Consider the following 26,702-nt stretch of genomic DNA (forward strand, 5'->3'; position numbering starts at 1 on the left):
TTGTAGCCAAAATTTTCAAAAAAGTAGCTCAAAAGTAGCCAACTCAAAAAAGTTTCTTTTTAATAACCCGAGATTTGTTGATAAAATAGAAAACACACCATTCGTGCTTTTCCAGCAATAACTTTAATCACAATAAATGTTTTTGGCCAATTTACAGCCCTGTAAACTGATTGGAAATAAGGATCGCATGACTCAAAATATATGCACACCGGTGTGCAGGAAGCAGCTGCCAAGCAAGTTTAATAATTTCTGATTTTGTATAAATGTCAGATTTTGTATAAACATTTTAAAAACGTTTTAAAAAGAAAACTTTTTTATATTTGTTGTGTATCTAGTTAGTGATAACATTTACCTTTCAAAATTACCATTTTACTGCTTGTCATATTTTCCGACCACTAGATGACGCTTCTACACGTGCATGCAGGAAGCGACTAACACTTGACTTCATGCATTCCTTGACAACATCATAACTCTAGAATGAATAGTCCGATCTTGATGAAATTTTCTAGGTTGACTCATCATCACTCAAGGATGAACTGATTAAAATTTCAACTCTCAAAAATGATCCATATTGAAGAAAGTCCTGTCTCGAGTTCTACAAAAATGGATCATTTTTGAGAGTTGAAATTTTAATCAGTTCATCCTTGAGGGATGATAAGTCGTCCTAGAAAATTTCATCAAAATTAGATAACTCATTCTAGAGTTATTTTGTTGACAAGGAATGCATGAAGTCAAGTATTAGTCATCACTATGTTTCAACAATAAATATATTGGATGCTTGAGCAAAAAGTTTGAGAAACACTGGGCTTTAAAACCAGTTTTTCCTAGGCCACAAGCAAATTCTTCAGCTTTAGCTCTTATTGAAATGGTTTTTGTCTCGTGCCTGTTTAAACTATTTTAACATCACTTGTCAACATCCACGTTTTCTAGTTCTCATACTCTTTTCCTATCTTTCCCACTTTGTTCAAAATTTTATTCTTATTTTTTTGATAGTGACCAATGTATTCAATACAGTTCCAAAGTCTTTTGCAATGTCAGATTTATTTTTTAATTCCCTTTTCATTACTATAGAACTGCTACTTTTTTAGCAAAAGTTAAATGTTTTGTATTGCACAAACTTTGTTTTTGATAGACATGATGATAAAACACACAGAATTCAATAAAAATTGCAAAGTAAACTTACAATAGCAGCAATACTTTTCAACTTAGTTATACACAATGACACTCACTAATACTATATACAAAAAAAGGGAAAAGATTGCAACAGTAACTGACTCCTTCCTCTTGAATACAAGGATAAACTGATCAGCCAGTGTCAAATAGTAAGACAATGCCATAAAGTTAAAAATATCTTCAGTTCAGTAATGGTAATTCATAACAGTCATTTAGTAATGGTCACTAAGTTAAATAAAAAAAAGTTCAAATTACATGTTTTTTTTTTTTTTTGCTTGTTTTTAATACCAGTAGAATAATTCAAATTAATTATGAATTTGAATTAACTAAGATTGACTGTATATTAATTGATGTAAGCATGTTTTTTAGTATAAGTACTAACAAAGGAAAATCTTTAAAACATTAGAACTGCTTAAAGTCAAAATGGTTAAGGCTTGAAATAAAACAGCTTTTCTAATATTTTTGACTTCTTACAGCTGTCTATAAACAACAACCAATCACCGAATTTTAATTGATTAAGCCAAATGATCAATAATTATTAATAAATTAATTATCAAAAGTTGCCCAAAAGTAACCTGATAATTCAGCAAGATCAGTTATCTTGCATCTATTTTCAGGGAATATAAGCAGAATCCAAACATAAAGCAAAGAAAATTCAAACTCATTTAAATGTAACATTCTAGAACACTAGACATTATTTTTTGAGTGTCTTCTACCAAGATCAATAAATCAATTGTAATTTTTTATTGTACATAATAAATTATGTAGTATTGACAAGGAAAATTTTTTAATCATTTCAAAGAATTACAATATAATTAGAGAGATTAAGAATTTCATATATATATGAACTAGCCTACTGTTGTTCAAAAATAAAATGCTAATTGTATAAAAAATTATATATTTCAGTTTTCTTGCATATATCTTTAAGCTGTTTTAATTAAAATTAATATTTTATTAATTGATGTTTTAGAACTTAAAAGAAGATACTCAACTAGCTTTTGATAAGCCAGCAGTTACCAAACCATCTTCAGGAAGGAGGCGATTATATCCACCTGTTGCCTTTAAACTTCAGGTAAAAATAATTTTTAATTGTTATCAAATGATATTGGTTGAATAGATTGATTTATTTATTTTGATATAATTTTTTCCTTTATTTAAGTTTAATTGTAAGGTCTGTGATTTTTTTTTTAAATAATAATTTCTATAAATACAGAATTTAGGTAAAAAAATTTAGTGTCTGTTCACTTCAGACAATTATGATTTTAACATTTAAATCATAGACTTTGCATGTTATTGATTATGAAGTTGTAAATATAATATTAATAATGTTCAAAAATAACTTTGTAGAAAGCACAGGTAGAAGCACAGTTAGGAAATTCAAGTAAATTCACTAAATCATTTTTCTGGTTTCCTTTATACAGGACCAAAAACCATTATTCAAGTTTTGAAAATTATTTTTTGACATGTTGAAAAAGTAACCTAAATTGAAATTGGTCCATGTATGAAGGAAGAGCAAAGAATATAAAATATAGTATTTTCATACTGCTTTCCTTTATACAGGACGTACCAAAAACCATTATTCAAGTTTTGAAAATTATTTTTTGACATGTTGAAAAAGTAACCTAAATTGAAATTGGTCCATGTATGAAGGAAGAGCAAAGAATATAAAATATAGTATTTTCATACTGCTTTCCTTTATACAGGACGTACCAAAAACCATTATTCAAGTTTTGAAAATTATTTTTTGACATGTTGAAAAAGTAACCTAAATTGAAATTGGTCCATGTATGAAGGAAGAGCAAAGAATATAAAATATAGTATTTTCATAAAGATGTATTTATTTAAATTGCTGTTGTGTCAGATTGTTCTTATTATGTGCAATGCTTGCAAGTTTTATGCCTTTGCAATTTTCTGCACATTTTACCTACAAGGTTATGTGCTATTCAAGCCTCCATTCAACTACATGTAACCAATGTTGGTAATCTTATGTTTAAATATATCTGGAAGAGGAAATCAGACTGGTATTGCTGAAAAGTATCCAAAGGCATCCAGGTTTTTCTGTTTGCAGTATAATCCACAGGAAGATTCTTTACATTCTTAAAACATTGTGGTTTTAATGGTTTTCTGATAACTAACAGTTTTTCTTATCAGTTTCTGTCATATTTGTACATAAACACACTGCCAAGCAGCTCTTTGATTTTTTTCACCAACACAGTTTTCCTCTTTGAATTTAGACATGTAGTCAGGCATCAGATTATAAAAAAATTTATTGTTATTATAGATATCTTTATCATTGAAATCTTACCTCATTTCTTCCTAAATACAGTCAACCATTCATTTGTTGTTACTAGATCAGCATATTGAGATTCTTCACTAATTTTACTTTTCCAGCTTTTATATATAACAGGGAGAAGTATGGAGATCAGTCAAAAAAATAACCCCTCCCCAGATTTTTACATTTTTGGACTTGGAGCCTTGAAACTTTAAGAAATGCAAAAAAATTTGGGGTTTTTTTTCTGTATGTAAGGATGTTAGTGTGTGGGGGGCTTGATTTTGTTCACCCTATTTGAAGCTTAATTACTCCTGTGCTTTTTGTTGAAAATTTCTGAAATTTTGCAGAGAGGTTTGTTTATTAAGGGGATTGGTGCTATTAAATTTTGATGGTTAAAGGTCAAGGAAGTGGGGTGATAAAGGGGTTTGTATGTATTTTCAAAAGGGTCCATAGGGTTTCAATAGGGTCAGTTTTTATTTAATGACGATTTTACTCATTATCATCATTTACAATTTTTTATAAAACCTATCCCTACAATCAAAATTAAGTTTTTGCCTTTTTATAATAGTTAAAAATATAAAAAGTTTTTTAAATAAAATATTGCAACAGATGGTGCCACCAAATGTTGCTGGATTTTTCGAATAAACAATATTATGTTGATTTTTGAATTGATCCAGCCAACTTGTTGCATATAAAATTGCCACATTTAAATTATCTAGTAATTTTTCTGCTTGAGTTTTCAAGATTGGCCTGTCTATTAAAAATCCAGCACTTCTTTATGTATTAAACTATTCAAGCAGTGCTTTATTGATGTTTGCATGCTCACATTTTCTAAATTTTTTTTGTTTCAGTTATGTTGTTCTTCAGTGCCGATACATAGACATCTTTATTTTTCCATTATGTTGATACTGTCAAAGAAGACAAGAAAACTTTACATGTTTTGACATTTTAGTACCATGTTCTAACTTGTGAATAATTTCTACATTTTTTAAATCGAGAGATTTTCTTTTTTTTGTGGATGTTTTTATCATGGAAGGGTCCATTTCTAACCACAGTGTATGGTAATTTTATAGTTGTAATGATGATTAGTTAAATTAGCAAAGCAGGGCTGGAAGCTAGTCAACAAAGAGAGGAATGGTCTCCAAAAAGAAAGTTAAGTGATAAATATGCCTGTAATCCATGCAAGTCATAAAACTCTAAGTAACCCTTTCAGTTTTATCTTTTCCAAGAATTTGATACAACATTTCTTATTAATTTGAACAATTAAGAATGTTTATATGTTTGCATGGATACCAAAAATTTGCTTGGTATATCTGTGAAGTATGCTCATTATAACCATGAGCAAATGTACAGAAATATGTGTAAATTAAAATTTTTACAGCATCTTGCTTGTTATAACCGTGAACTCATTATAACTGAATTCAACTGTATTTGAAATAATGAATTTTAAATTCGTGAAAATTTACTCGCTAATTTACAGAAGCATATTTTTAATTTTCTAACTATTAATAACCAAGAAATAGGATTACAGTATATTCTCAAATGTTTTAAGTGATAAAATTAAAAATTTCTCAAAGAACTTCAATTTTTTTCTAGGTGGTAAAATTTGCTCTTAGTCATTCAAAATCAGCAGCAGCCAGAAAATTTTCAGTTGATAGAAAACAAGTTAGCCATTGGGTAGCTGATAAAGATCGATTAGAAAAATTACTTGACATGAGTGATACCACTAATAAGCCTGTTTTAGAAGACGTCAATGATGAAATATGGGAATGGTATCGAGAAATGGAGGATAAAGGTATAAATTTATTTTTTATTTTAAAATTTAATACATAATTATTTTCTAGCATTTAAAGAATTAAATCTGTATTTAGTGAAAAAGCAAAATCAGAAATTTTTTTTTTTGAAATAATGAGTTAATTCAAAATGATGTTTAATAATATAAATATTTAAAATACTTATTAAAAAATAAATAAATCCTTAATCAATCCACATGTTTCTAGAAATTAAGAATGTGTCTATTAATTTTTTTCACAGTATTATTTCTCTGTTTAATACAGAGTTACAATATTGTGAAGAAAGTTAATAGACAGAGTGACAATTATAAATTATATATTTCAAATCTGCTTATTCAGGAGACCAAAATTTTGAAAGGTATTTTTCGAAACATTTTTGATTTTTTTTAATTATCTTCAGCCAAAATTTCTTTGAAATCTAATTTATAACTTCTCATAAAATATAGAGTCTAGAAATACCACTAAAATTCAGACCAGGCATGGAAAGTCAGGGGCTGGAGATTCCAATTAACTATATACAACAGGGGTGGGCAAGCAAGAGTTCAGTGGGAGCCGAAATGTAGGTTTTGCAAAATGCATGGGAGCCGCAGTTCTGTACTGTCGTGGCGGATAGTATGGTAAAGTGCGCGCTTTTATTATATAATATAAATATAATATAAAACAAATATTGAATTTTTTTAATAAACATATTTTCACAAAATTATAAAAATAAAATTGTAAAAATAATAATAAAAAACAGAAATTAACATTTTCAGCAAGAGTCACATGTAACTCAAAAAGAGCTGCATTTGCCCATGCCTGATATACAAACTTTTGGTCTGGGACAGAAGTTGTGATTTTATTTTAAATTAAAAGATGATTAAAAATTTTGGCCTGGCATTGCGACAATGTCACAATAAATAAATATTTTAAAATAAATAAATGAATTTAGTAATTCTAATATATATTGTTATAGAAATGTATTAAAATATTATTTTGTATTGTTTATATTGGGTTGAGTCATAAATTCCAGTTGAAGGTAAATGCAATTGTTGTTCAAGTACTTGTGAGAGAATATTCCACTTCATTATTAGCAAATAGTCTGTAAATCTAAATTTTAAAGCTGAAGTGTCAACAATGCATTAAAAATGTAATTTTGAAGACATTCAAAATGGAGCATTTGAAAGTGCTCCGTTTTGAAATATAACATAACATAATATAATATAGCATATATGCTATATTATGTTTTGAGTAGAAATTTGTCAGTAATGCTACAGAAACAGTAGTGTATATGGCATTGGAGTGATTTCTGATAGAGCAGTTTGAAAGTGGTTTACAAAATGTTCTGTTCTGGTGATTTGTCTTTACAAAATGAACAAAGGTGCAGGCCACTCCTCAGACTTTGATAACATTTAAAGGTTTTAATTAAGCAGATTCCACAGCAAACAACAAGGGAGTTAGCAAAGAAACCTAACACATTCCAATCAACCATCAGTTGTAACTAAGGAAGGTGAGTTATCTAAAAGTTTGAGTTCATCATAATTTCAGTGAACAGAATAAGGTCAAAACTACTACCATGCTTTCTTTGCACAAAGATGAATCTTTTTGGCAAAAATTTATTACAGGAAATGAAAAGTGGATCACACATGAAAATGTCATTTGGAAATGAAATGGGTTGACGAAGATCATTGGCCTCAGTTAGCTTCCAAGCCCAGTGTGCATGGAAGAAAAATTTTGTTATATGTATGGTGGGATCATCAAGGAATTATCAATTTCAAGTTGTTACTATGCAATGAAACTATTATTGGCAAATATATATGTTCAACAGTTAGAGCAGTTTTGGTTAAACTTCAAGTACCATGCACCTAACACAAAAACACTTAACACATTAACAGAAAAAAGGTAATCTTATTGTATGATTGCAAGATTGCATACAGCAAAGGTTACTCAATAAAAAAATTTGGAGTATGGCTGATCTGTTTTGTGTTATTCACCATATTCACTAGACCTGGCACAAACAAATTTCCATTTTTTCAAGCACTGCCGAACACTTTAAATTGATACTTCTAAAATGATGACCAGATTCAAGAATTTTTTTGATTTGAAACCATCAGAATTTTATTAAAGAGAAATTGACAAGTTGCAGAAAAAATGGCAAGAAGTCATCAATAATGATGATAAATATACAGTATATTACAACTCTAGCCCGATAATTCGGCTCTTGTGGATGTATAGTCAATTCATTAATTTAAGTTATTAATATTAACTATCATAATTTAATTATATAAACATAATTTAATCATACTGTTATTTTTAACAATAGTTTAAATAATTATGACATAAATAAAGTGAATCTTTAGTTTTCACTAAAAATCAATTGCATTTTAATTTAATTATAAAAAGTTTTTGTTTTTTCATTTTAGGAGAAGAAACAACCAAAGAAATGATATGTGCACAAGCAGAATATTTTTTTAAAAGAAGAGGATGTACTAGTTTTACAGCTAGTGATGATTGGTATAGACAGTGGTGTGTAGCTAGAAATTTTAGAAATTCTCAAAAAGAAGAGGATCATTGTGTAGAGGTATTATTAGGAAAGTTTTAAAAATTAAATCTTATTTAGATTTTCTCAGTTAGGAATTATTTTTATTTGGTTTAATATTATTAATAATATAATCAAATCAGAAATTTACTTTTATTTAAATATATATTTAATTATTATGTATTCACAAAATTAACTGTACTGTTTAAATATATAAAATTGACTGTAGTTGTATATATACAATGTTTAAAGTAAATGAAAATAATCCTTCAATTAATAATTAGTTAATGCCCATTTATTATATCATTCATCTACTAACAAAAATGCAAAATTACATCTAAATATTTGTGTTTTCTCAATATTTATGAATTTTTGTTAAAAATATCTATTATTTAAAATGGAAAAATGTAATTGATACTTAATCTGTGTTTATAAAATTACAGAAAATTTCTGTTTAATTTCATTCATTTTTTCATATGAAAATTTTATATAAGATCTACAGGAAATTGCTCTCTGGTTACTGTTAATTATGTGTTTAGTCTAATGTAAGAAAAAATTTTTTAGAATATTTTGTCATTGGAATTTGCTCCATTTGTAACTAAAGTATTCTTCAATTTAACAAAGAAATACATTTTTATTCATAAAAATAGTTTTAGACAGAAATGCCAATATTATCTTTCAGATATTTAAAAACATTTGTTTATTTTTCATGAACTATTAAATTAGGAAAATATAAATTTTATTATGCATTATGATTTCACTTAATTTCTCAAAAAAATATTCTATTTATAAAGAGGTATTATGAAAATGTAAGCAATTGCAACTTTGCATTTTTGTGAAATATATTTAGATGTAAATATGTTATATAAAGATTTTTTTATGAGAATTGAGGTAAGAAAAATAATAAATTAATTTTAATGCAGGTGATAGTAAAACATAAATCTCAAAAATAATGGTTCTGGTAAACAAAACAAGACCTACTTGAATCTTTAACCGGTGTGTTAAGTTCAAGTAGGTCTTGTTTTGTTATATACAACCCAGTGTGTGGTTTCTGATTTATAGTATTGAGTGATGCCAACTAATCTTGTAAACAATTATTTGTAATAATAAAACATTAGCTCATTTTAGATATAAATAATGATATATGTTTTCATTCTTAATCTTTATGTAAATTAATAAAACAAATCATATAATGCTAAAAATATGTTTAACTAATGGAACTAAATATAACCTTGGTTGAATAGTTATAGCCCAAACATTTTTTTGGTTTTAACATTATTTTGAATTCACATTATAAATTGTTTTAGGGCATATTTTGAGCTTCTGATCCAAAATACAGGAAGTTATCAGTAAAATTGTTATGGTTTATATTTTGCATCATTTTAAATGATGAAATTAAATATGATGATCAAAACATGAACAAAAATATCATTGTTACTATGCCCAAATACACGTGATCAGTTGAATTGTCAAAAAAAAAAAAAAACAATAAACACTGAAGATTAGAAAATTGATTGACAGTACAGAGGAAATGTTAACTCTTAAAGAAAAGTTGAATTAGTGCAATACTTTTCAGTATTGAGACAAAATTATTTGATTGTTAGTAAAGTTACTTGACAATCCAAAATACCTAGTAAAGTAAAATGTTCAAATGTGATAAACTTGTTTGGCTCTTGGTAAATTCATATGATCATATGAAAAGGCTAAGTAAGTATTTTAAGTAAATGTGATTTATTTATTTAAATTTTACTAAAATTTAACATAAGTTGCGAAAACTTGCAATAGATATTTGCAGATTTATTAAAATATTAAATACTTATATAACAAATTAATTAATTTTGATTTGAATAAAAAGTTTTGATATGTATAGCTATTCCTGATTAATGTTGTAATCAATGTGGGTTTTGATTATCATATATCAATTGTGATCATTTCTTGAACTAAACAATGAAAATTTTGTTTATTGTAGATTTTCTGCTATTCATGATATTAGTATAAGACTGTTTTCACACAGATAGGATTAAAAATTTAAAAAAAAATGTATTGCTCATGTTACAAATAACAAATTATTTGTTGTTTTTATCTGATTTATATATACAAATATTATGTCTTATCATCATGCCTAAAATAGAGTGGTGTTACAAAATAGGAAATGAAATGAAAAGGAAAGCAATTAATTTAAATATTAAACATGAGATATTTAAAAGATCTGAATGTGGTGAAAGCATGCTAAGATCAGAAGAAAGCTAGGCTTCAATGAGTCAACAGTATGTGCTATTATGGTCAGAGTGGATGAGTACTTTCTTTAATAAAGGTAAAATTGCATCCACAACTTCAAGTATACAACATACATAAAATCAAAGTGCAATTATGATTCAGATTGGAAGACCTTTTAACTATTTGTTTGGAAGACTATAATCAGAAGTGAATTCCAATTGGTACCAATTATATGGCCCAAAGCTCTTAGTTTTCACAACTGAAAAAACAAAACATAAAGGGCTTCTATATAAATTTTTAGCATGTAAAGGGTGGTTCAAAAATTTTAAATCTAGAGCAGGAATTAAACAAGCATACAAGTCTAAAAATATTAAGGAGTCTAAATATTTTAATCAAGATTAAATGTTTTTTTCAGACAGTTTAACTCATGAGATCACTACTATGTCTAATTTGATTAAAGGACAGTTGTTTATTTGATTGGTGGCCAAATGGTTCATCCTCTTGGTTGTTAATCAAAATGATATATTACTTATACATATATAATTGGTGATCAAATAAAAAGAATTGCAAGAAGTAGAAGTAAAATTTTGTAAAGAAAAAATTCTAAAAAATTTTTTCTTTACAAAATTTATTGGAAAATATCCAAAAACACAGAACTTTTACTCAATTTACATAGTTATAAGTGGGAAGTAGCTTTTAAGAAAAGGTTGACTTTGCCAGTATGGGTCATGTTTCCTGTGATTGTGAAAAGGACAACAAGGAAGACTACAAGAATATTTTTATTTGTATAAGTCTTTATTATTTGTATTTTTTACAATATGTCTTTAAAAAAAATAATCATCTCAATGGAAAACATTTTGCATTGCTATGACCAAAATGAAGAAAGAAGTTTAAGAGCAACATGAAATCAATATATATATATATATATACACTGTTTATATATATGGAAGGAAATGTGCACAAAGAATTCTTGCCCTGATCAAACATTGAATGTAGCCTTTATTGTGATGTTTTGTGGTGCTTGTACAAAGGCATCTGAGACAAATTATTGGACTTGGAGCATAACAACTGGCTGCTGCATGTTGATAATATGTCAGTACATGCTTCCTGAAAGTTAGATAGTTTTTGACATCTAAAAGTATCCTCTATCTCATGACATTGTTACAATCCTCTACTCAGTACTTACTGGACTTAGCTCCATGATTTCATTATTTTTCCTAAAATAAAGATTGAGTTTATAAAGTAGCAATTTGAATAAAGTGAAGAGATTGTGATGGAATCAATGGTGATATTAAGTAGAGATGCAGAATATGTTCAATTGCATGAATGAAGTTCAGGGGAAATTAAATCAATCCTGGAGAATTTGTAAAAATTAATATTTTCATCAATAACCATAAAAACATTACAATAAAATGGAGTAAATTCTCAGTTGACCCTAGAGACATTAATTGGGAAAACTTGCCAAAACACAGGTAAAGCATGTGTTTTAAAAGTGAAATTCAAATTTTGTTTACTTTGTTTCTCATCAATTCTGCCGCTTGCTGCATCATTGCCTACTTACACAGTTATGCATTTGCAGTAAGTCAGCTGATCTCCCTTATCAAAACAGAGATTTAAGAACAATTTAAAAAAAGAAAAAAACATTTTTATTTAAAAACTTTTTTGAGACAATTAATTAATGGATGAAATTTTGTGTTGGCTTGAATTAAAATGAAATATTAACTAATTCCCCATGTGAAAAATTTGTAAATTAATAAACTGTGTTAAAACTTTCTAAATTGTCTTAATTAACTAGTTAAATAGATGTTTTATTGTCATTTAATAAATATTATTTTCTTTTATTCTTTATATTTTTTAATAGATTTTTTAAAAAAAATAAAAGATATTAATGTCAAAATATATTTTAAAATGTCATATAAATATGGTTGCATTTTTAAGAAAAAATAGCTAAATAATAATAATAATAATAATAATGAAAAAAGTCAACCAAAAACTAAAAAAAAGCTTATTTTTTGCAATGGTGCATTTCTTAAATTTTCAGAAAAAACCATTGTCGTCATTGTAAATAAATTTTACATTTTTGACATCAAAAACTTTGTTAATTATCACTTCATGCTATAAATATTATTTGTGGTGTCAGCGATGACTTTAATTTTATTTTTATTAATCAACAACTTATAATTATGTGTGGTATTTTATTTTTATGATGATGAAATGTTCTATGTTGAGTAGTAAATTATACTTTAGGCCTATTTAATTATTTGTATGATTTAATTTGAATTTTTCAAACTGAATAGTAATAATTATTAATCTGTTTATAAATTATTGTTTTATTTTGTGTGCTAGTGTGCAAAACTTTCAGTTTAATTAACTTTGTGTATGTTTGGGGAAAATTTTTGGTCCTGAAAATATTCTGCACCTCTGATGTTAATTAAATGACTGACAAAGAAATACAAGTTTATTTTGTATGTAGCAGAATCGTTGGGATCATTGCAAAACTTTACAAGAAAACTACTTTGAGGGAGATAGCAATAATTAGTTTAAAAAATTTTTTTTTTTTTTTAACAGCAGAATCAAAAAATTTTTGGAAAGCACCACACACAAAATTGAGCATGACATCAAATATATTTTGAAAGATTTTTTATAGCCATGTTCAAAAATACTTTTTATCCAAAATTTTATTAATGCTTGACTCTTAGAAGTAATATTTTATTATTATTAAAGTATTTCTTTATAAATTTTTATTTTAATGGTTAATTAGATTTCTTATTATATGCTTATAATGACAATATTTTCTTCTACAACTATTTCTTCATTTTAAAATATAACAATGCTTTTGAATTTTTATATTCTATATGTTAATTAAATAAGATCTAATTTTAAAATATTTAAAATATTTTTCTTTTTAAAACATGTTAAATAAAAATGTACTCAATGATAATGGACAAATGAAGTAATATTAATTAAATAAGATTAGCAATCAAGATTATTTAAATTTTTTCAGATAATAAAAAAATTAGTAAATAAATAAATAAATTTTGTTTGCATATAGAAGAGAAAATAGTAATATTTTCCATCTTTTGTTTTACTTTTTATAATGAATATCTTATGCAATTATAAAATATTTATAATTGAACTTTACAATGTAATAATTTTAATTTTCTGTTATATTTCATTTTAAATTATAAATTAATGATAATAACTTTTATGATGTATACAGGAAACAAAACTTGGTGTTTTAAATTCAAAATCTACAAGTTCAAACAAATTGGAAGTAGATAGGAAACAAATATTTGAGTGGGTGACAAAAGAAAATTTTCTTCTTAATGAAAAGGATAATAATCCAGTATTAGAAGAAGTGAATGATGAAGTCTGGGAATGGCTTAGGATACAACAAAAGAAAGGTATTAAATTTGTAAATATAATTTTTATAAAATTAAATATAATAAATAAAAATAAAAAATACTATAATTTCCTGCCTATAATCTGCATCAGCATATATCCCACAGAAAATTGCTAGAGTGGAAATAGAACCTTTAAATGAACAAAATTCACACAAGTACTTTCAACAGTGTATTACTATCATTCTCAGGTGATGTAGAACACCTTTTGGCATTATAGAGAGTTTAATTTATAAATAAGTTTATACAATGCATAACTAAGCTTCTTGCATTTCACTCCCTATAATTATCACTAAAACTCTTTAAAAATAGTAATAATTTATAAGGTTTTAAGTTTTATTTAAAATTTGAATTTTACTCTACAATTATTGTTAAAATTCTAGAAATAGTAACAATTTATAACATTTTGTGATTGATTTTAAAATTAAAAAGTTCTGTTCTAAACATTTACATGCCTTGGACAGTTATAGAAGAAAAACACACAAAATATCCTATGACTGTGCCATAATCACAGAAAAACAATTCATCACAGCAAACCAGACTTCACATTTATTGACAAAACAAAATCACATATAACATAGATATAACTGTATCAGTTTTTATTAGTTGCTTAAATAATGTTATAAATGCAAGAATACCAAATACATTTCTTATCCCTTGAAATGGTTAGCAAATTGCCTTCATAACTCAACATTCAATCTCTCACTACCTAAACCAAACTTTGTCCACTCTTCTGTTCATACTAACAGTTTCATTTTTCTTTTTTATTACCTCCTCCCAGATTGTTTTTTTTAATGAATTAATAATTAATTAATGTTTATGTTTTGTCATATATTTTATGTTCCATTTAAATAAAGTGTCCTATACAATCTGTTTGCTATTTAGAATTCAATTAAAATGTGATTTTTACTGCTGAAAAGATAAGTAATATACTGTATATATATATACATACACATATAAATTATGTATGCTATGTATACTTTTTTGTTACTTTCACATTCCTAATGCAAATTTGATGTTTTTGTAATCCATTATATTCTTCACTTTATAATTACCAGAGTAAAATACAATATGGCTGCTGGCATGTACTGTACTTCCGAATAGTAGACACCTCTAAATACTGGACAAATTTCTTGGTCCTGATGGTATCCGCTTTTTGGAGGTTATACTGTATATTACACTCCAGAAGACTGCCATACTAAATGTATGTCACATAATCAGGGAATTCTTAAACACAGATACATTCATAAAGAAAATATTTTTTTCTGTAGTTATGTCTTGACTTTGGTCTGGCATTGTACTAGATACCAGTATATGCAGGGCTTAAAGTGACACTCTTTTTTAGTTTTTTTTCATAGCTCCTCTCTCTTTTAGCTTTTTCTGAGAAAAATGCACTTTTTTAGCTTTTTTCACTTCCCATGTGAAATTTTTTTTTTTTGTAAATGCACTCAGGAGCGAAATAGCGACCAGCACGTCCCCGTATGCCTTATGGACCGTGCGCGACATGATAAGGCACTGTCGTATACATGTGTAGTGTACTACATTTATATAGACTAACAAAACGAGGAGCATCCCAAAGCTTGATACTCTGCACATGCTGTAGGAATTTGCACGTGGGTTCTCCTTGCTTGTATCCTTGTGAAATAACGATTTCCGCGGCGCTTCGATATAATTACTCTGCATTAAGACATAAGTACACTTCTAGTTTGGTGTTAAGAGTGGTTTTTATACAGCATTATTTTTAGCATTTGTATTTATTTAAGCACAGTGAGTGGACAAAAGAAAGAAATAGATTTTATTTAATACTAACAGTAGAAACTCATGTTTTAGCAATGGAAAATCGTATAGAACCCAATACTTTCTGAAGTAAGTTGCTAAGCAAACTTGTCTCCAACCGCCTGCTATTCTTTAGCTTAAACGATGACATTACTCATTTATGACTACTGTAGAAAAACTGAAAATAATAATTGTTGAGCGATAATAAATTTGATTTCTACTGTTATTATTAAATAAAACGTTGTAGGACACTCGTTTCAAAGCTTGTATCTTTCTAGCACTCTGTAAAATTAGAGATCGAGCGAATCTCATGCCAGGAAATACAAGATTTTAAACTAATATCCTAAATATTAATAACTTCTGTAGAGACAATCTTTAGACAAAGACAAAAGTTTGGTTTTAAGTGGGTGCTTATATATTTGGCATGCACCATGGTTTTCTGCATTTTAACGGTGTCTTTCATTTTCCATTTCGACAGAAACTATAAAACTTGTCATGCGCGTGACCATTCGAACAGCTGCGGTCAATCCGGCACCAAATTAAAAAATTAATTTGTAAATATTTAGCATCGAAAAACCACTATTTTCACTTTAATCTAGCTTTTCGATGTGCTTCTAGTCGAACTCAGTCAAAAAATTAATTTAATTATAATTTATTGAAGATTTTAATTTTTTAATATTAGAAAGTAATTAGCATAAATTACGTGGTGTCATGTCTCATCTTCGCTCCCATTCAAGTTTATTGTCCTATACACGCGCCGATGTTCATTTTTACTTCTGCTGGGGTTTTATTTCAACCGCGACCATTTGGTTACGCAAAGTGGGGAGACGGGAGTTACGTGATCGCGTACCTGACTTTTTACAAGTTTCCTTACCTCGAAAGAAACTTATATTTTTTCTCTATTTTAATTATTATTAATTAACTTTTTTGATGGATTCTTATATCTTTGTATTATCTAAAGTTGCAGATATAAATGCGTAAAACTTAATTTAAAAAATTGTTTTTCTTATATTTTAAAATTCAAAAATAAATTAAATATCGGAAATGCTAAACTATAAGTACAGTGTGTTTTACATTATCATTGTGAACAGATACAGCCAATTATTTTATAAACGTATTTATTATTTTAATTTTTATAAATTATTTAATTTGATGCAACGTAATCAATTAATTACTGTGGTGCGTTAACATGGTCGTAGCCAGGAAGGGGCATGGGTGGGCATGCCCTCCCCCCAGTTAACCTGGTGCCCCTCCCCAGAAAATTACAGCCTCTACTAGGCCCCCATAACAAACTCTGGCTACACCAATGCGTGTTAATTAATATGGAGGCGAGACTCGATTCAATTACTTTTTCATTTCAGACGTTAATTACAGTGTTATTTTAATGTAATTTTATACATAATGTATGTTTATTATAATTAATAAATCTATATAGGAATAATATCTGTGTCTAATAAAACAAAGCAATTATAAAAATAAAAAGCGTGCGTTTCATCTCGATCTTTTGTAAGCGAAATTTTATGATTTTAATTTTTAAAAAATGAGATTTTTATTTATAATTTCTGTAATTTGATCTATAAGAGCAAAAAACTAAACTTATCAAATATCAACTCTCTGTAAATAATTTCATCATTTACTTATTAATGTCAGATTTGTTAAATTTCATGGGATTGTATTATTTTTCAACTTCAGGGTAGTAGAAAGCTTTGTATATTTTCTCCCATGAAAGTAATAGACTCTGCCGGTTCCCCACTGTGAAGGACAACAAACTGCTAAATATTTAATTACATTGTTTTCATAAACTCTCTTCTCTGTCAGTTGTGGGTCGAATGACTAACAAATTGTTTTATTGTATTCAGGGGAATAGATTTGGAGACTAGTAATGAATTCTGTAATTTTATTTTTAATCATTTAAAAAATATTGATAAAATTACCAAATAAATGATTGGGTCACAATTACTAGTGGTATTGCTATATAACAGACATGGGCAAATGCGACTCCGAGAGCCACATGCGGCTCTTTTTGAATTTTATGTGGCTCTTGCTGAAAGTGTTAATTTCTGCTTTTTATTATTATTTTTACAGTTTTATTTCCACAATTTTGTGAAAATATGTTTATTAAAAAATTCAATACTTGTTTTATATTATATAATAAAATCGAGGTACAGAACTGCAGTACAGAATAAAAAAGTACAGAACTGCGGCTCCCATGCATTTTTCAAAACCTACATTTCGGCTCCCACTGAACTTTTGCTTGCCCACCCCTGCTATATAATGAACATGCAACCCACTGATTCTGCCAGAAGTTTTTTTTTTCTTTTTTAATTACATTTTTTTAATGAAGAAATCAAAAAATGTACCTTGAAATAAATGGCATTTGAAATTTAGCATGTTATATAGAAACACATTCTGGTAGTTATGTTACTATTCCATTTGCTTTGCTGTGTAACGGTGGGAATTCTGTACGGGGCACATGAAAACTTGATGCGGGCCTGTTCTGGCTTAATGCAGTCTTACTGGTCACTTTTCTGGAGTATAAACTCGGCCTAACTATTTTTATATTTAATCTTATCAGTCCACTTAATAATCAATCTAATATTATATGCAATGTTATTGATACAAAATATGTGTGCGTTTGTGTGTTTTTTTAATAACGCCTGTTCTCGTTCATTTTAACACTATTAGCTTTTTTAGCTTTTTTTCAGTGTGAACTCTCTTTTCTCACTTTTTTTTATTGCCATGACTGCTTTAAGCCCTGTATATGTAAGAAAGGAATTACTGAAAATTTATCATCATTCAAGCAACACTTTAAGGAGTGTCTAAGAATATCAAATTTGGGCCAGAAAATAGGAGAGAGCTAAAGATGAAGTGTGTTTATTTGTCTCTAGTGGTGTCTGAAAAAATTGCAATGACAGATGAATATGTTTGACGTGTTAAGATTTTTAATGTTTTGAAAGCTGCTTTTGCTAAGTTTAGACAAAGGAAAAGCTGTTGAAGGAGATTATAATTGCAATTTCAAATCTGTGGTAGCCTGCATCATTACATAATCTGCACCTGGTTTCAAATTGATTTTTAACTACAGATAACCTGCAAGTTATTTGCAGAAAATTATAGTAGTCAGTTATTTTTCTTTTTTGTTTTAAATAATAATTTAAATATAAGAGTAATTTTATAGTATTTATATGCAGGAAAACAAGTTACAAAACGAATGCTATGTACACAGGCAGAAGTCTTCTGTAGTAAATTAGGTTATAATTTCTTTGCCAATGATGAATGGTATAAGCATTGGTGTGAAGTAAGAAAATCAAAAGGTTGTCAAGTTGAAGATATTATTGAAAATATAGAGGTATATTTATTTTTATTATTGAAAATAAGTTAGAAAAATAAAAATAAAATCAACAATAAATTACATTTGAAAATTATTATTGAATAATATTTCTATGTTTATTTTCTATTAGTATTGAGTAAAATTCTGCTTTTTAAAAAAATTTTGAAATATTTAAAGTAATCTAATAAAGAATTAAATAAAATATAATTAATTTTCAAACATTTGAAGTTTTTATTTTTATGATTAAAATTAAAATGAAAAATTTTAGTGATAAATTACTGTTTAGAATCATTCATTTAATATGACTTTTCTGAATTCTGTTGATAAAAATTCTAATATCAAAATGTCAACTGATAGTGTAACAATTGAATGAAATCTTTTAAAATTTCTAGAATTGATTATCATTTGATTTCAAAAAAATACTGTTGTGTTTTTTCAAGGGTGTTCCATTTTTTCTCTTATAATAATTTAAAGAAAATATTATAGATGTGTTTTTAACAAAATATTTGCTATTTAGAGATGAATACAGTTCAGAAAAGTTCTTGACAGTTGCACTTAATAAATTGAATTGAACTACAATCATTCTTATTTGGAACAGAAAAGTTTGATTAATTTAAGAATAAGATTAATCTCAATCTATATATAGATTAGTGTTATAACTGTTACTTTTGTGATTAAGTTAATTTTATTCTAATTCACATATATTTCTACTTGAGTTTTCACTAAAAACTAAGTGCCAAATTTTTGATGTTGTCCAAAATTGGCTGATTGCATAGACTTATCACAATCCAAAGTGTATTTCCAATAAAAATAAAGCATATACTTTTGAACTTGATCTCTGACTTAGTTTTATCACTTAACCTACAAAGTGTGATAAGTCTGTGCAATCACCCAACTTTGGCCTACATCGGAAAGCATTAATCCAGACAAGAAGGCAAAAATATTTGCAAGAAATTCTGTGTTGCATTGGCATTTAATGAAATAAGTTCTTATTTATAAATTTAATTATGAGGAACTGTATAGATCATAATTAATGATGCAAATTATCTAAATTAACATACAATTACAGTGTCCTCCCAAGAAAAAATTTTAGATGATTGATCTGCAATATTAGCTGGTTGCTCTCACAAATTTTCTTACAAACCCAAGTTAACGATGACTTGAATGATGAAAACATTACTTATACTACAATACTCAACATCATAATCTGGTTAGCTTTAACAAATAGTAGTAAATATTGTATTTCTGCGCACATTTTTCATTCTCTTTTTGTTATTTTTTACTAATTGAAAATTGAGATGTGAAAAACATGCAAATAATTTTTGAAGGTAGACTGTATCAGTGTTCATTCTTAAAAAGAAAAATCTTGATTAAGTAACAGAAGTCATGAGTTTCTAAGATAGTTTTAATATTTTAAAAACTTTGCATACATATTTCAAATATTTTGAACTCTCACATCAAACAGTATGCAGCTATTTTTGATAGATGTGTACACTCTAAAAATAAAAAAAAATTAAATTAATGATGACTGTGGAAACTTTAAAAATTTTAACAGAAATCATAAAATGAGAATTATATTGAATCAAAATATAAATTAATTACCAACATACCTTAATTTTCCTGGTCTAATGCCTCACTCTTGCTGTCCAATGCCACAGATTCATTGTTGTCATCATTTTCAGCATCCTGCCAGATTAAATCATCCTCAGAACATTCATAGAATTAGAAATCCTTGTTTTCTTAAAACTCCTCTCAATTATTATTGGTGAAATCAATTTTCATGCCTTCATGATCTATTCATATCAAATTTATACATTGATTATTATATATTGATTATATACTACATTAATATTATTCATTGATATAAATGTATACATCTTTTCCAAACTTGGCTGTTGAATTTTATCTCTAGGCATCAAGTTGTGATTGCCTCCAGCTATCCACTCTGTGTAAAACCTTCGAATTCCCTCCTTGAAATTAATTGATACATCAAGTGGTTGCAACACTGAAGTTAAGCCACCAAGAATCACAGCCATATCTGTTCATTCATCTTGTAGTACTTTCTTTACTTCTTCATTTAGGTGGCTTCAGAAACTATCCAGTAAAAAGAGTGAATGTCGGTGAAGTAGGGCATCAGACCACACTCCCATACTCTCTGCACCCAATCTTTCATTAAATCTTTATCCATTTATCCCTTTTATTCCACTCAAACTTGAATACCAGGCAGACTCTTAAAGCCTTTAGGAAAGGTCTTTCTTTTGAAAATCATGTACAGTGGCAATTTTTGTCCATCAGCAGTTATGGCTAACATTACTGTGCATTTTTGCTTCTCACAGCCAATTATTTGATGGAGAATCATCTTTTTCCACAGTGGTGTTTCTTGATGTATTGAAAAACACAGGTGTCTGATTTGTATTCCCTATTTTGGAGAGCAAATATGATTATTCTTCCCACTTCCATATAATAAATCTATGAAAAGAGACAATCTGGTCTGTAAAATGTCAGAGCAACCTTTGGCACAATGCAGTTCTACATAGAGAAAGATTTTTCCTCTTCATAAATATGCTTACCCATCCTCAACTAGCCTTAAACTCAAGGAAAGAAATATTTTATGTCTGAGCAATATTGTGAGCCCTTGATTGCAATATATCATACATTACAGCACAGCTATTGTTGCACATTTCTTCAACATACTGTAACAGTTCTTTTTCAAGTTGGGGATGCTTTCCAGTTTTGGAACCATGAAATGCCCTCACATTGGACTTTGCATTGCATAGAGCTTCTTTTTGTTAACACAGTAGTGAACAAGTGCCTCACTGACACTGAATTTTTGTCTGGTCTCTTGATTTTTCCATTCTGTTTCACAATTACTTTAATTTTATACTATGCAGTAAAACTGTTATTTTTTTCTATTATAGATAGAAAATTTATTTATTAGAGAAAATTCTAGTAAAAAACATACTTTCTAGTTGTTATAAATGTAACTGAATATATACATATCTACATATAACTTCTCCAACTTGATATACATGTCAGAATTCTGTTACTATGCAAATTTATGAGTATTACTTGAGTATTCAGTATTATTCAATGATTTTTAGTTAATAATGTTTGTTTGTAATAAAATATCATAAGTACTATATTACTATTATTTGATTGTAATAAGTTTCAGAAGTACAAAAATACAACATGTAGTACTTAATTGAAATTTTTTATATATATCTGTTTATTTAAAAAGGATTGGAAGTATAAAGATGACTTTTATACGTGTGTGTTTATATTAAAACATCTTAATTTATTAGTAAAACTGGAAAAGAGATCAAATAGCTACAAATTAATTGCATTTTAAAGTTAATATTAAATTAAATAATAACTGTTTGTTATTGAAATCACTATAAAGACTAAGTTATGGCAAGAAATAATTGGGTGAACTGAAGAAAATAATATTAAATGCACATATTGGAGAAAGAGCATATGGCATTGTTTTAATTGAGGTAAGTTGAATGTTTTATGGATTGTTTTGATGTATTTTATTTTATACAATAACTTATTACATTGAATTCAGTTTCTCGTCAGTTTATTATACCACTATGATTTTATAAAAATATTCTGTAATAAGTATAGGTTAGTTTTCAAAAAATAAATAAATAAAATGATATATATTTTTTCTTTCTTTTTGAAAACTAGAATTAATTTAAAATTTCATTCTGATAATTAAATGAGCCTACATTAAAACTTTTTCCAAATGAAAATTAATTTTCAGTTGTAAAATGATATAATAATAAAATTGTATTTAGAAATTTTGATAATATTAGTTGTTTCTTGAAATGTATTATTTTTTTAATCTTTCTCTTGCAATTAATATTTCTTATTTGTATTCAAATTTCTAATATGTCTATTCTTATATATTACTTTATCAGTGGCTAAATAAATTGATTGAGAACTACATAATAATAATAAAGTATTTTACAGTTAATGAAATATTTTCAGGTTAATGAAACTACTACTACTACTACTACTACTACTACTGATGGATTGAAGCATCATAAATTTAAAAGATTTATATTTATGAAAGTGAGAAATATGAATAAACTTATAATGAAAGAGAATCAAGGTAAAGAAGTGAACAGTGAAAATAAATATTGTAATTTGGAAAAATACAACATGTACAATGTGTTTTTTCATTTGATGAAATGTTTGATATACTTAATTCATATATTTATATTGATTTGATCACTTTAATAGAATGAAAGAAAGGGTTCTTATGAAGATTGAAATTAGAAAACATTGCATTTATTTTATCTATTATTTCTTAATGAATCATTAATGAAATTTTTTAAAAAGTTGTAATTAATTTTTATACAATTCACAACACTTCATGGTGATACATGTATTTAATATGCAAACATTAGAAAACATTTTAAAAGTTATTAGTCTGTTAAATAAACAAATCTTAAAATTTAAAATCAAAATTTTTCAATGAAAATTTTGACACATAAAAAGTATTTTTTGCATTATTAGATTCTTGTTCCTTTTATATAATAGAGATTTACTATTGGTTTTAAAATAAAGTTTGTTTAAATTTTTATTAAAGAGAAGAAAAATCAGAACTGTAATTTAAATATGAAAAAGTAATGATAAAGAAATTTATTATTTGATGGATATATGTTTTAAACAGCTTGGAATTCCTGTTTATTTATATTTCATTATTATTATTTATCCACATTTCTGTTTCATCTAGTTGGTGAGTATCATAAGCTGGATGACATTATATTTTTATGTTTTATAATTAAAAAAAAATAATTACATTCTGAAGTTTAAATCTTAAATAATGATCTTTTTTCTTGTCTATGGATACTGAGAACTTTTTCCATATCTATCATGGATTCACTCAGGACCACAGTGGAGGTGATCAGATGGCGATAGATAGGGTCAGATATACAGTATCTGGGACAGACAACTCATAAATAATTCCTGGAATTGCTTATCCAGATTTGATCCCAGGTCCCCAGAGTGATAGACATGTTTTAACCACTCCAGCCATCTGGCCATTTAAAATATCTTTTCTAATTTCTCTAATTATTTCATTTAAATTTCTAAAAGTAACTAAAACTTTTTCTATTACAATTCTGTTTCGCTTCATTAAAATGGATAGAAATAATGATGTATGGAGAAAAATTGATAAATTGATTTTTCTGATTTTATTGTAGTAGTAATTTTAATATATTTTTTTAATTTTAAAATACAGGTATACCTCAGGTTACATCGTTTCAAGTTAAGTCGTTCTCAATTGTACATCGTTAGTCAAAAAACATATGAAAAAATAAAAATCAAGTTTAAGTCATTTTATTTGACTTTAGGCCGCGACTCCACTAGCCGTAAAACAGCCGTAAAACCCCTTGCCGTAAAAGCTTTTAATCACGTGACCTATTTGCGTTTGTGCTCGGATTGCGGTGGAGGTTCGGCTAGCGAAGCTTTTTACGGCGACAGTACTATTACGGTGTATACGTGATATATCGATATAAAGACAATAATTATATTCTACGAGTTTTCTCTATACTATAATTACAAATATAGTAAAAGTAATATCTTTACTTTTATATATTGACTTTTATTATTATATTATTAAGATACAGCATTTACAAGCTCAGCTTTTTTACTATAGACTCTAGTGTACCTTTTAATCACAGCCGTTTATTGCTAATATTCGAACGTTTTCGGTTATTTTTAATAACCTTTCTCAAGAACAGTTACATTCGAATGCGGTCGTAAAAATTTGAACACGTCGCCAATCGAAAACGAGCTTTTGAAATGGTTCTATTCTATTCTATTAGCTTTTTTATTATATACTCCTCTAAATTGAAGGATTTTCCTTTGGCCGTTCATATCGCGTGTTTTAGGCATCCATTATTATAATCGGGATACCTCTTGTTGTAGATACATGAATACTTTCGGATGTTTTCGATAAATCTTTCCAGATCTTCTAGAGTAGCCACGAGAGAACGTACACAAAAGCTCGTTTTCTGCCATTTTTGCACCGTGTCACGATGACCTAGATTTAACTGACTTCTGATTGGTGGATGGTACCGGTTTACGGTCGTATTCACTTCGAACGTTGAACACTGCTCAACTCGCTTTTACGTTGGTTTTACGACCTGCTCAGGCGTAAAATATCATGGTCACGTGATTAAAAGCTTTTATGGCGAGGGGTTTTACGGCCCTTTTACGGCTAATGGAGTCACGGCCTTACATTTATCAAAAAAATATTGCAGTCATAATATCACTAGAAAAGCGTTAGAAGCACATAAAATCATGTTACTATACAATAAATAAAAATAAAAATATATAAAATTGTACATTTATAGTAAATGTTAATACTGTACATCATAAATCCTAGAGAACAAAATATGAAAACATCTGTGATTCTGTGTTGTCATCTTATTTAGTTGTCTTTATTGGTAAATTTAATGTAAATTAGTTTATTTTCTATATCACAAAATAATTTTAATAACTGTATTTGTTATTTAACTTTACAAAAATTATTTTATTTTGTAATGTCTTAGAGCAAACCACATTAACAAATAAAGAATCTGTGATGTACTGTAAACATCGTCAAATTGTAAATGTGTACATTTACAAGTATGTATGTACTGTACATGTATTCATAAATTTAGATAAATTTTAGTTTTTAATATAGTACAGAAAAAAAGTAATTTGTTTGTAAGCTTAAAATAGATTCTTATTAATCGTATATTATTGAAAATGCAATTGAAAATGCATTTATAAATAAAATGCAGAAGTGGGAATGGTTATTTGTGTTTTAGCCTAGTGACAAGTAAATTTGACTTAAGTTACCTCTCCTGGAACCAATTACAGACATAAGGTGAGGTATACCTGTAATGCAAATTTTCTGCACTGAATGATATTTATAGAATAATAATAGCCATTCACTTTGGAATCAAACAATATTTCATAATATAAATATGGTGGCTACAGTAGTATCATTGCAAAAAAACTCAAAATTATATAAGAGACTATTGCAATTAATGCAATACCATAAAGGATTTTATTCAAATATTTGTTTAATTTTGTAAATTATTAACTTCTTTTTATGAATATTATATAGCAATTGTATTCATTTGTTAAAATAAAATTACTGTATTTATTTTTTAACGTTGTATATTCAATATGAATTCATATTCATGTTTAATAAAAAGTCTTAAAAACTATTTATGGTAATGAATTATAATGGCTAATGTCTAAAGTAATTTAAATTATTATATAACACTTGAAATAACTAAATGTTTCAATTAAATTTTTATTTATTAATTTATTTAGTATTCTATATAAACCATAGTGTATAGTAAGGAGCATTAATATATTTATTTTAAAAATTAGTTTTGAAGTGTTTCAGACACTTTATAATCACAGCATGATTATCAAATAACAGTTTTCCTGAAAGAAAAATGTTTTGAACATTATTTAAATTCATATATTGAATGGGAGTAAAATAAAAAATAAGGATTTTTCAGAGTAATTAATAAAAAAACATTTGAAAGATTTTAGTGATATGAAGTTTGTGAATAATAACTTCATAAATAATTACAATTGTAAACAAAGCCAAATTACATCAAAAATTCAAATTTTGTAATAGATACGATCAAACCTCAAGTTTTGAATGCCTCTTTTTTCAAACAATTCAGTTTATGAACAAAATTTTGAATTTTGAGCCATATTATTTGCTCCAGTTGCCGTATGATAACTCAGTTGCCAAACAAGCTACTCAGCAGAATCAGCTACCCATGGTTAATTTCCTATATAGCGTTAATAAGATTCCTCTATTGCAAGTACTTTCGATGAGTATATAACTGTCGTCCTCATGCGAAATGAACAAATTTAAAGAAGCGAGCGTACAGAATTTTCCAAAAAGAACGGCGTTTCTTAAATTCAAACCAAACATCCGGTAAAGACCGTTAAGAATGTGTAACGAGTTTTTTTAACTTGTTCGAAATTATTGAAAAACTACAGTGCAGGTGGCGCATGCATGGAATTAAAACCATGTTGACAATTCGATTTTGGGCGCATTTCGTTCCTTAAATGCTGATACAAGGCTACCCATACACCGGGCAATTTGAGGGTGGGAACGTTGCCTGCATCCACAATTGCTGTGAGAAGGACTTCCCAAATTGAAGCCTTCAATTGTTGCAGCATTTAAGTATTGCTG

The 26,702-nt window shown here is 27.4% G+C and overlaps 1 protein-coding gene across 3 annotated transcripts in view; it reads left to right on the forward strand.

Annotated features, from left to right (window-relative positions):
* Window positions 1-26,702, forward strand: part of LOC136971177 (uncharacterized) — a 100,005-nt gene that overhangs the window by 66,410 nt on the left and 6,893 nt on the right. For all 3 annotated transcript variants that reach the window (XM_067265653.1, XM_067265651.1, XM_067265652.1), the window contains exons 4-8: window positions 2,144-2,245; window positions 5,042-5,240; window positions 7,641-7,798; window positions 13,194-13,377; window positions 18,339-18,496. In XM_067265653.1, the coding sequence (XP_067121754.1) occupies window positions 2,144-2,245; window positions 5,042-5,240; window positions 7,641-7,798; window positions 13,194-13,377; window positions 18,339-18,496 (801 nt within the window). The remainder of the gene's footprint in view (window positions 1-2,143; window positions 2,246-5,041; window positions 5,241-7,640; window positions 7,799-13,193; window positions 13,378-18,338; window positions 18,497-26,702) is intronic.

The sequence above is a fragment of the Centruroides vittatus genome, unplaced genomic scaffold (assembly GCF_030686945.1).
Source record: "Centruroides vittatus isolate TY-2023 unplaced genomic scaffold, ASM3068694v2 contig_2349, whole genome shotgun sequence".
NCBI lineage: Eukaryota > Metazoa > Arthropoda > Arachnida > Scorpiones > Buthidae > Centruroides > Centruroides vittatus.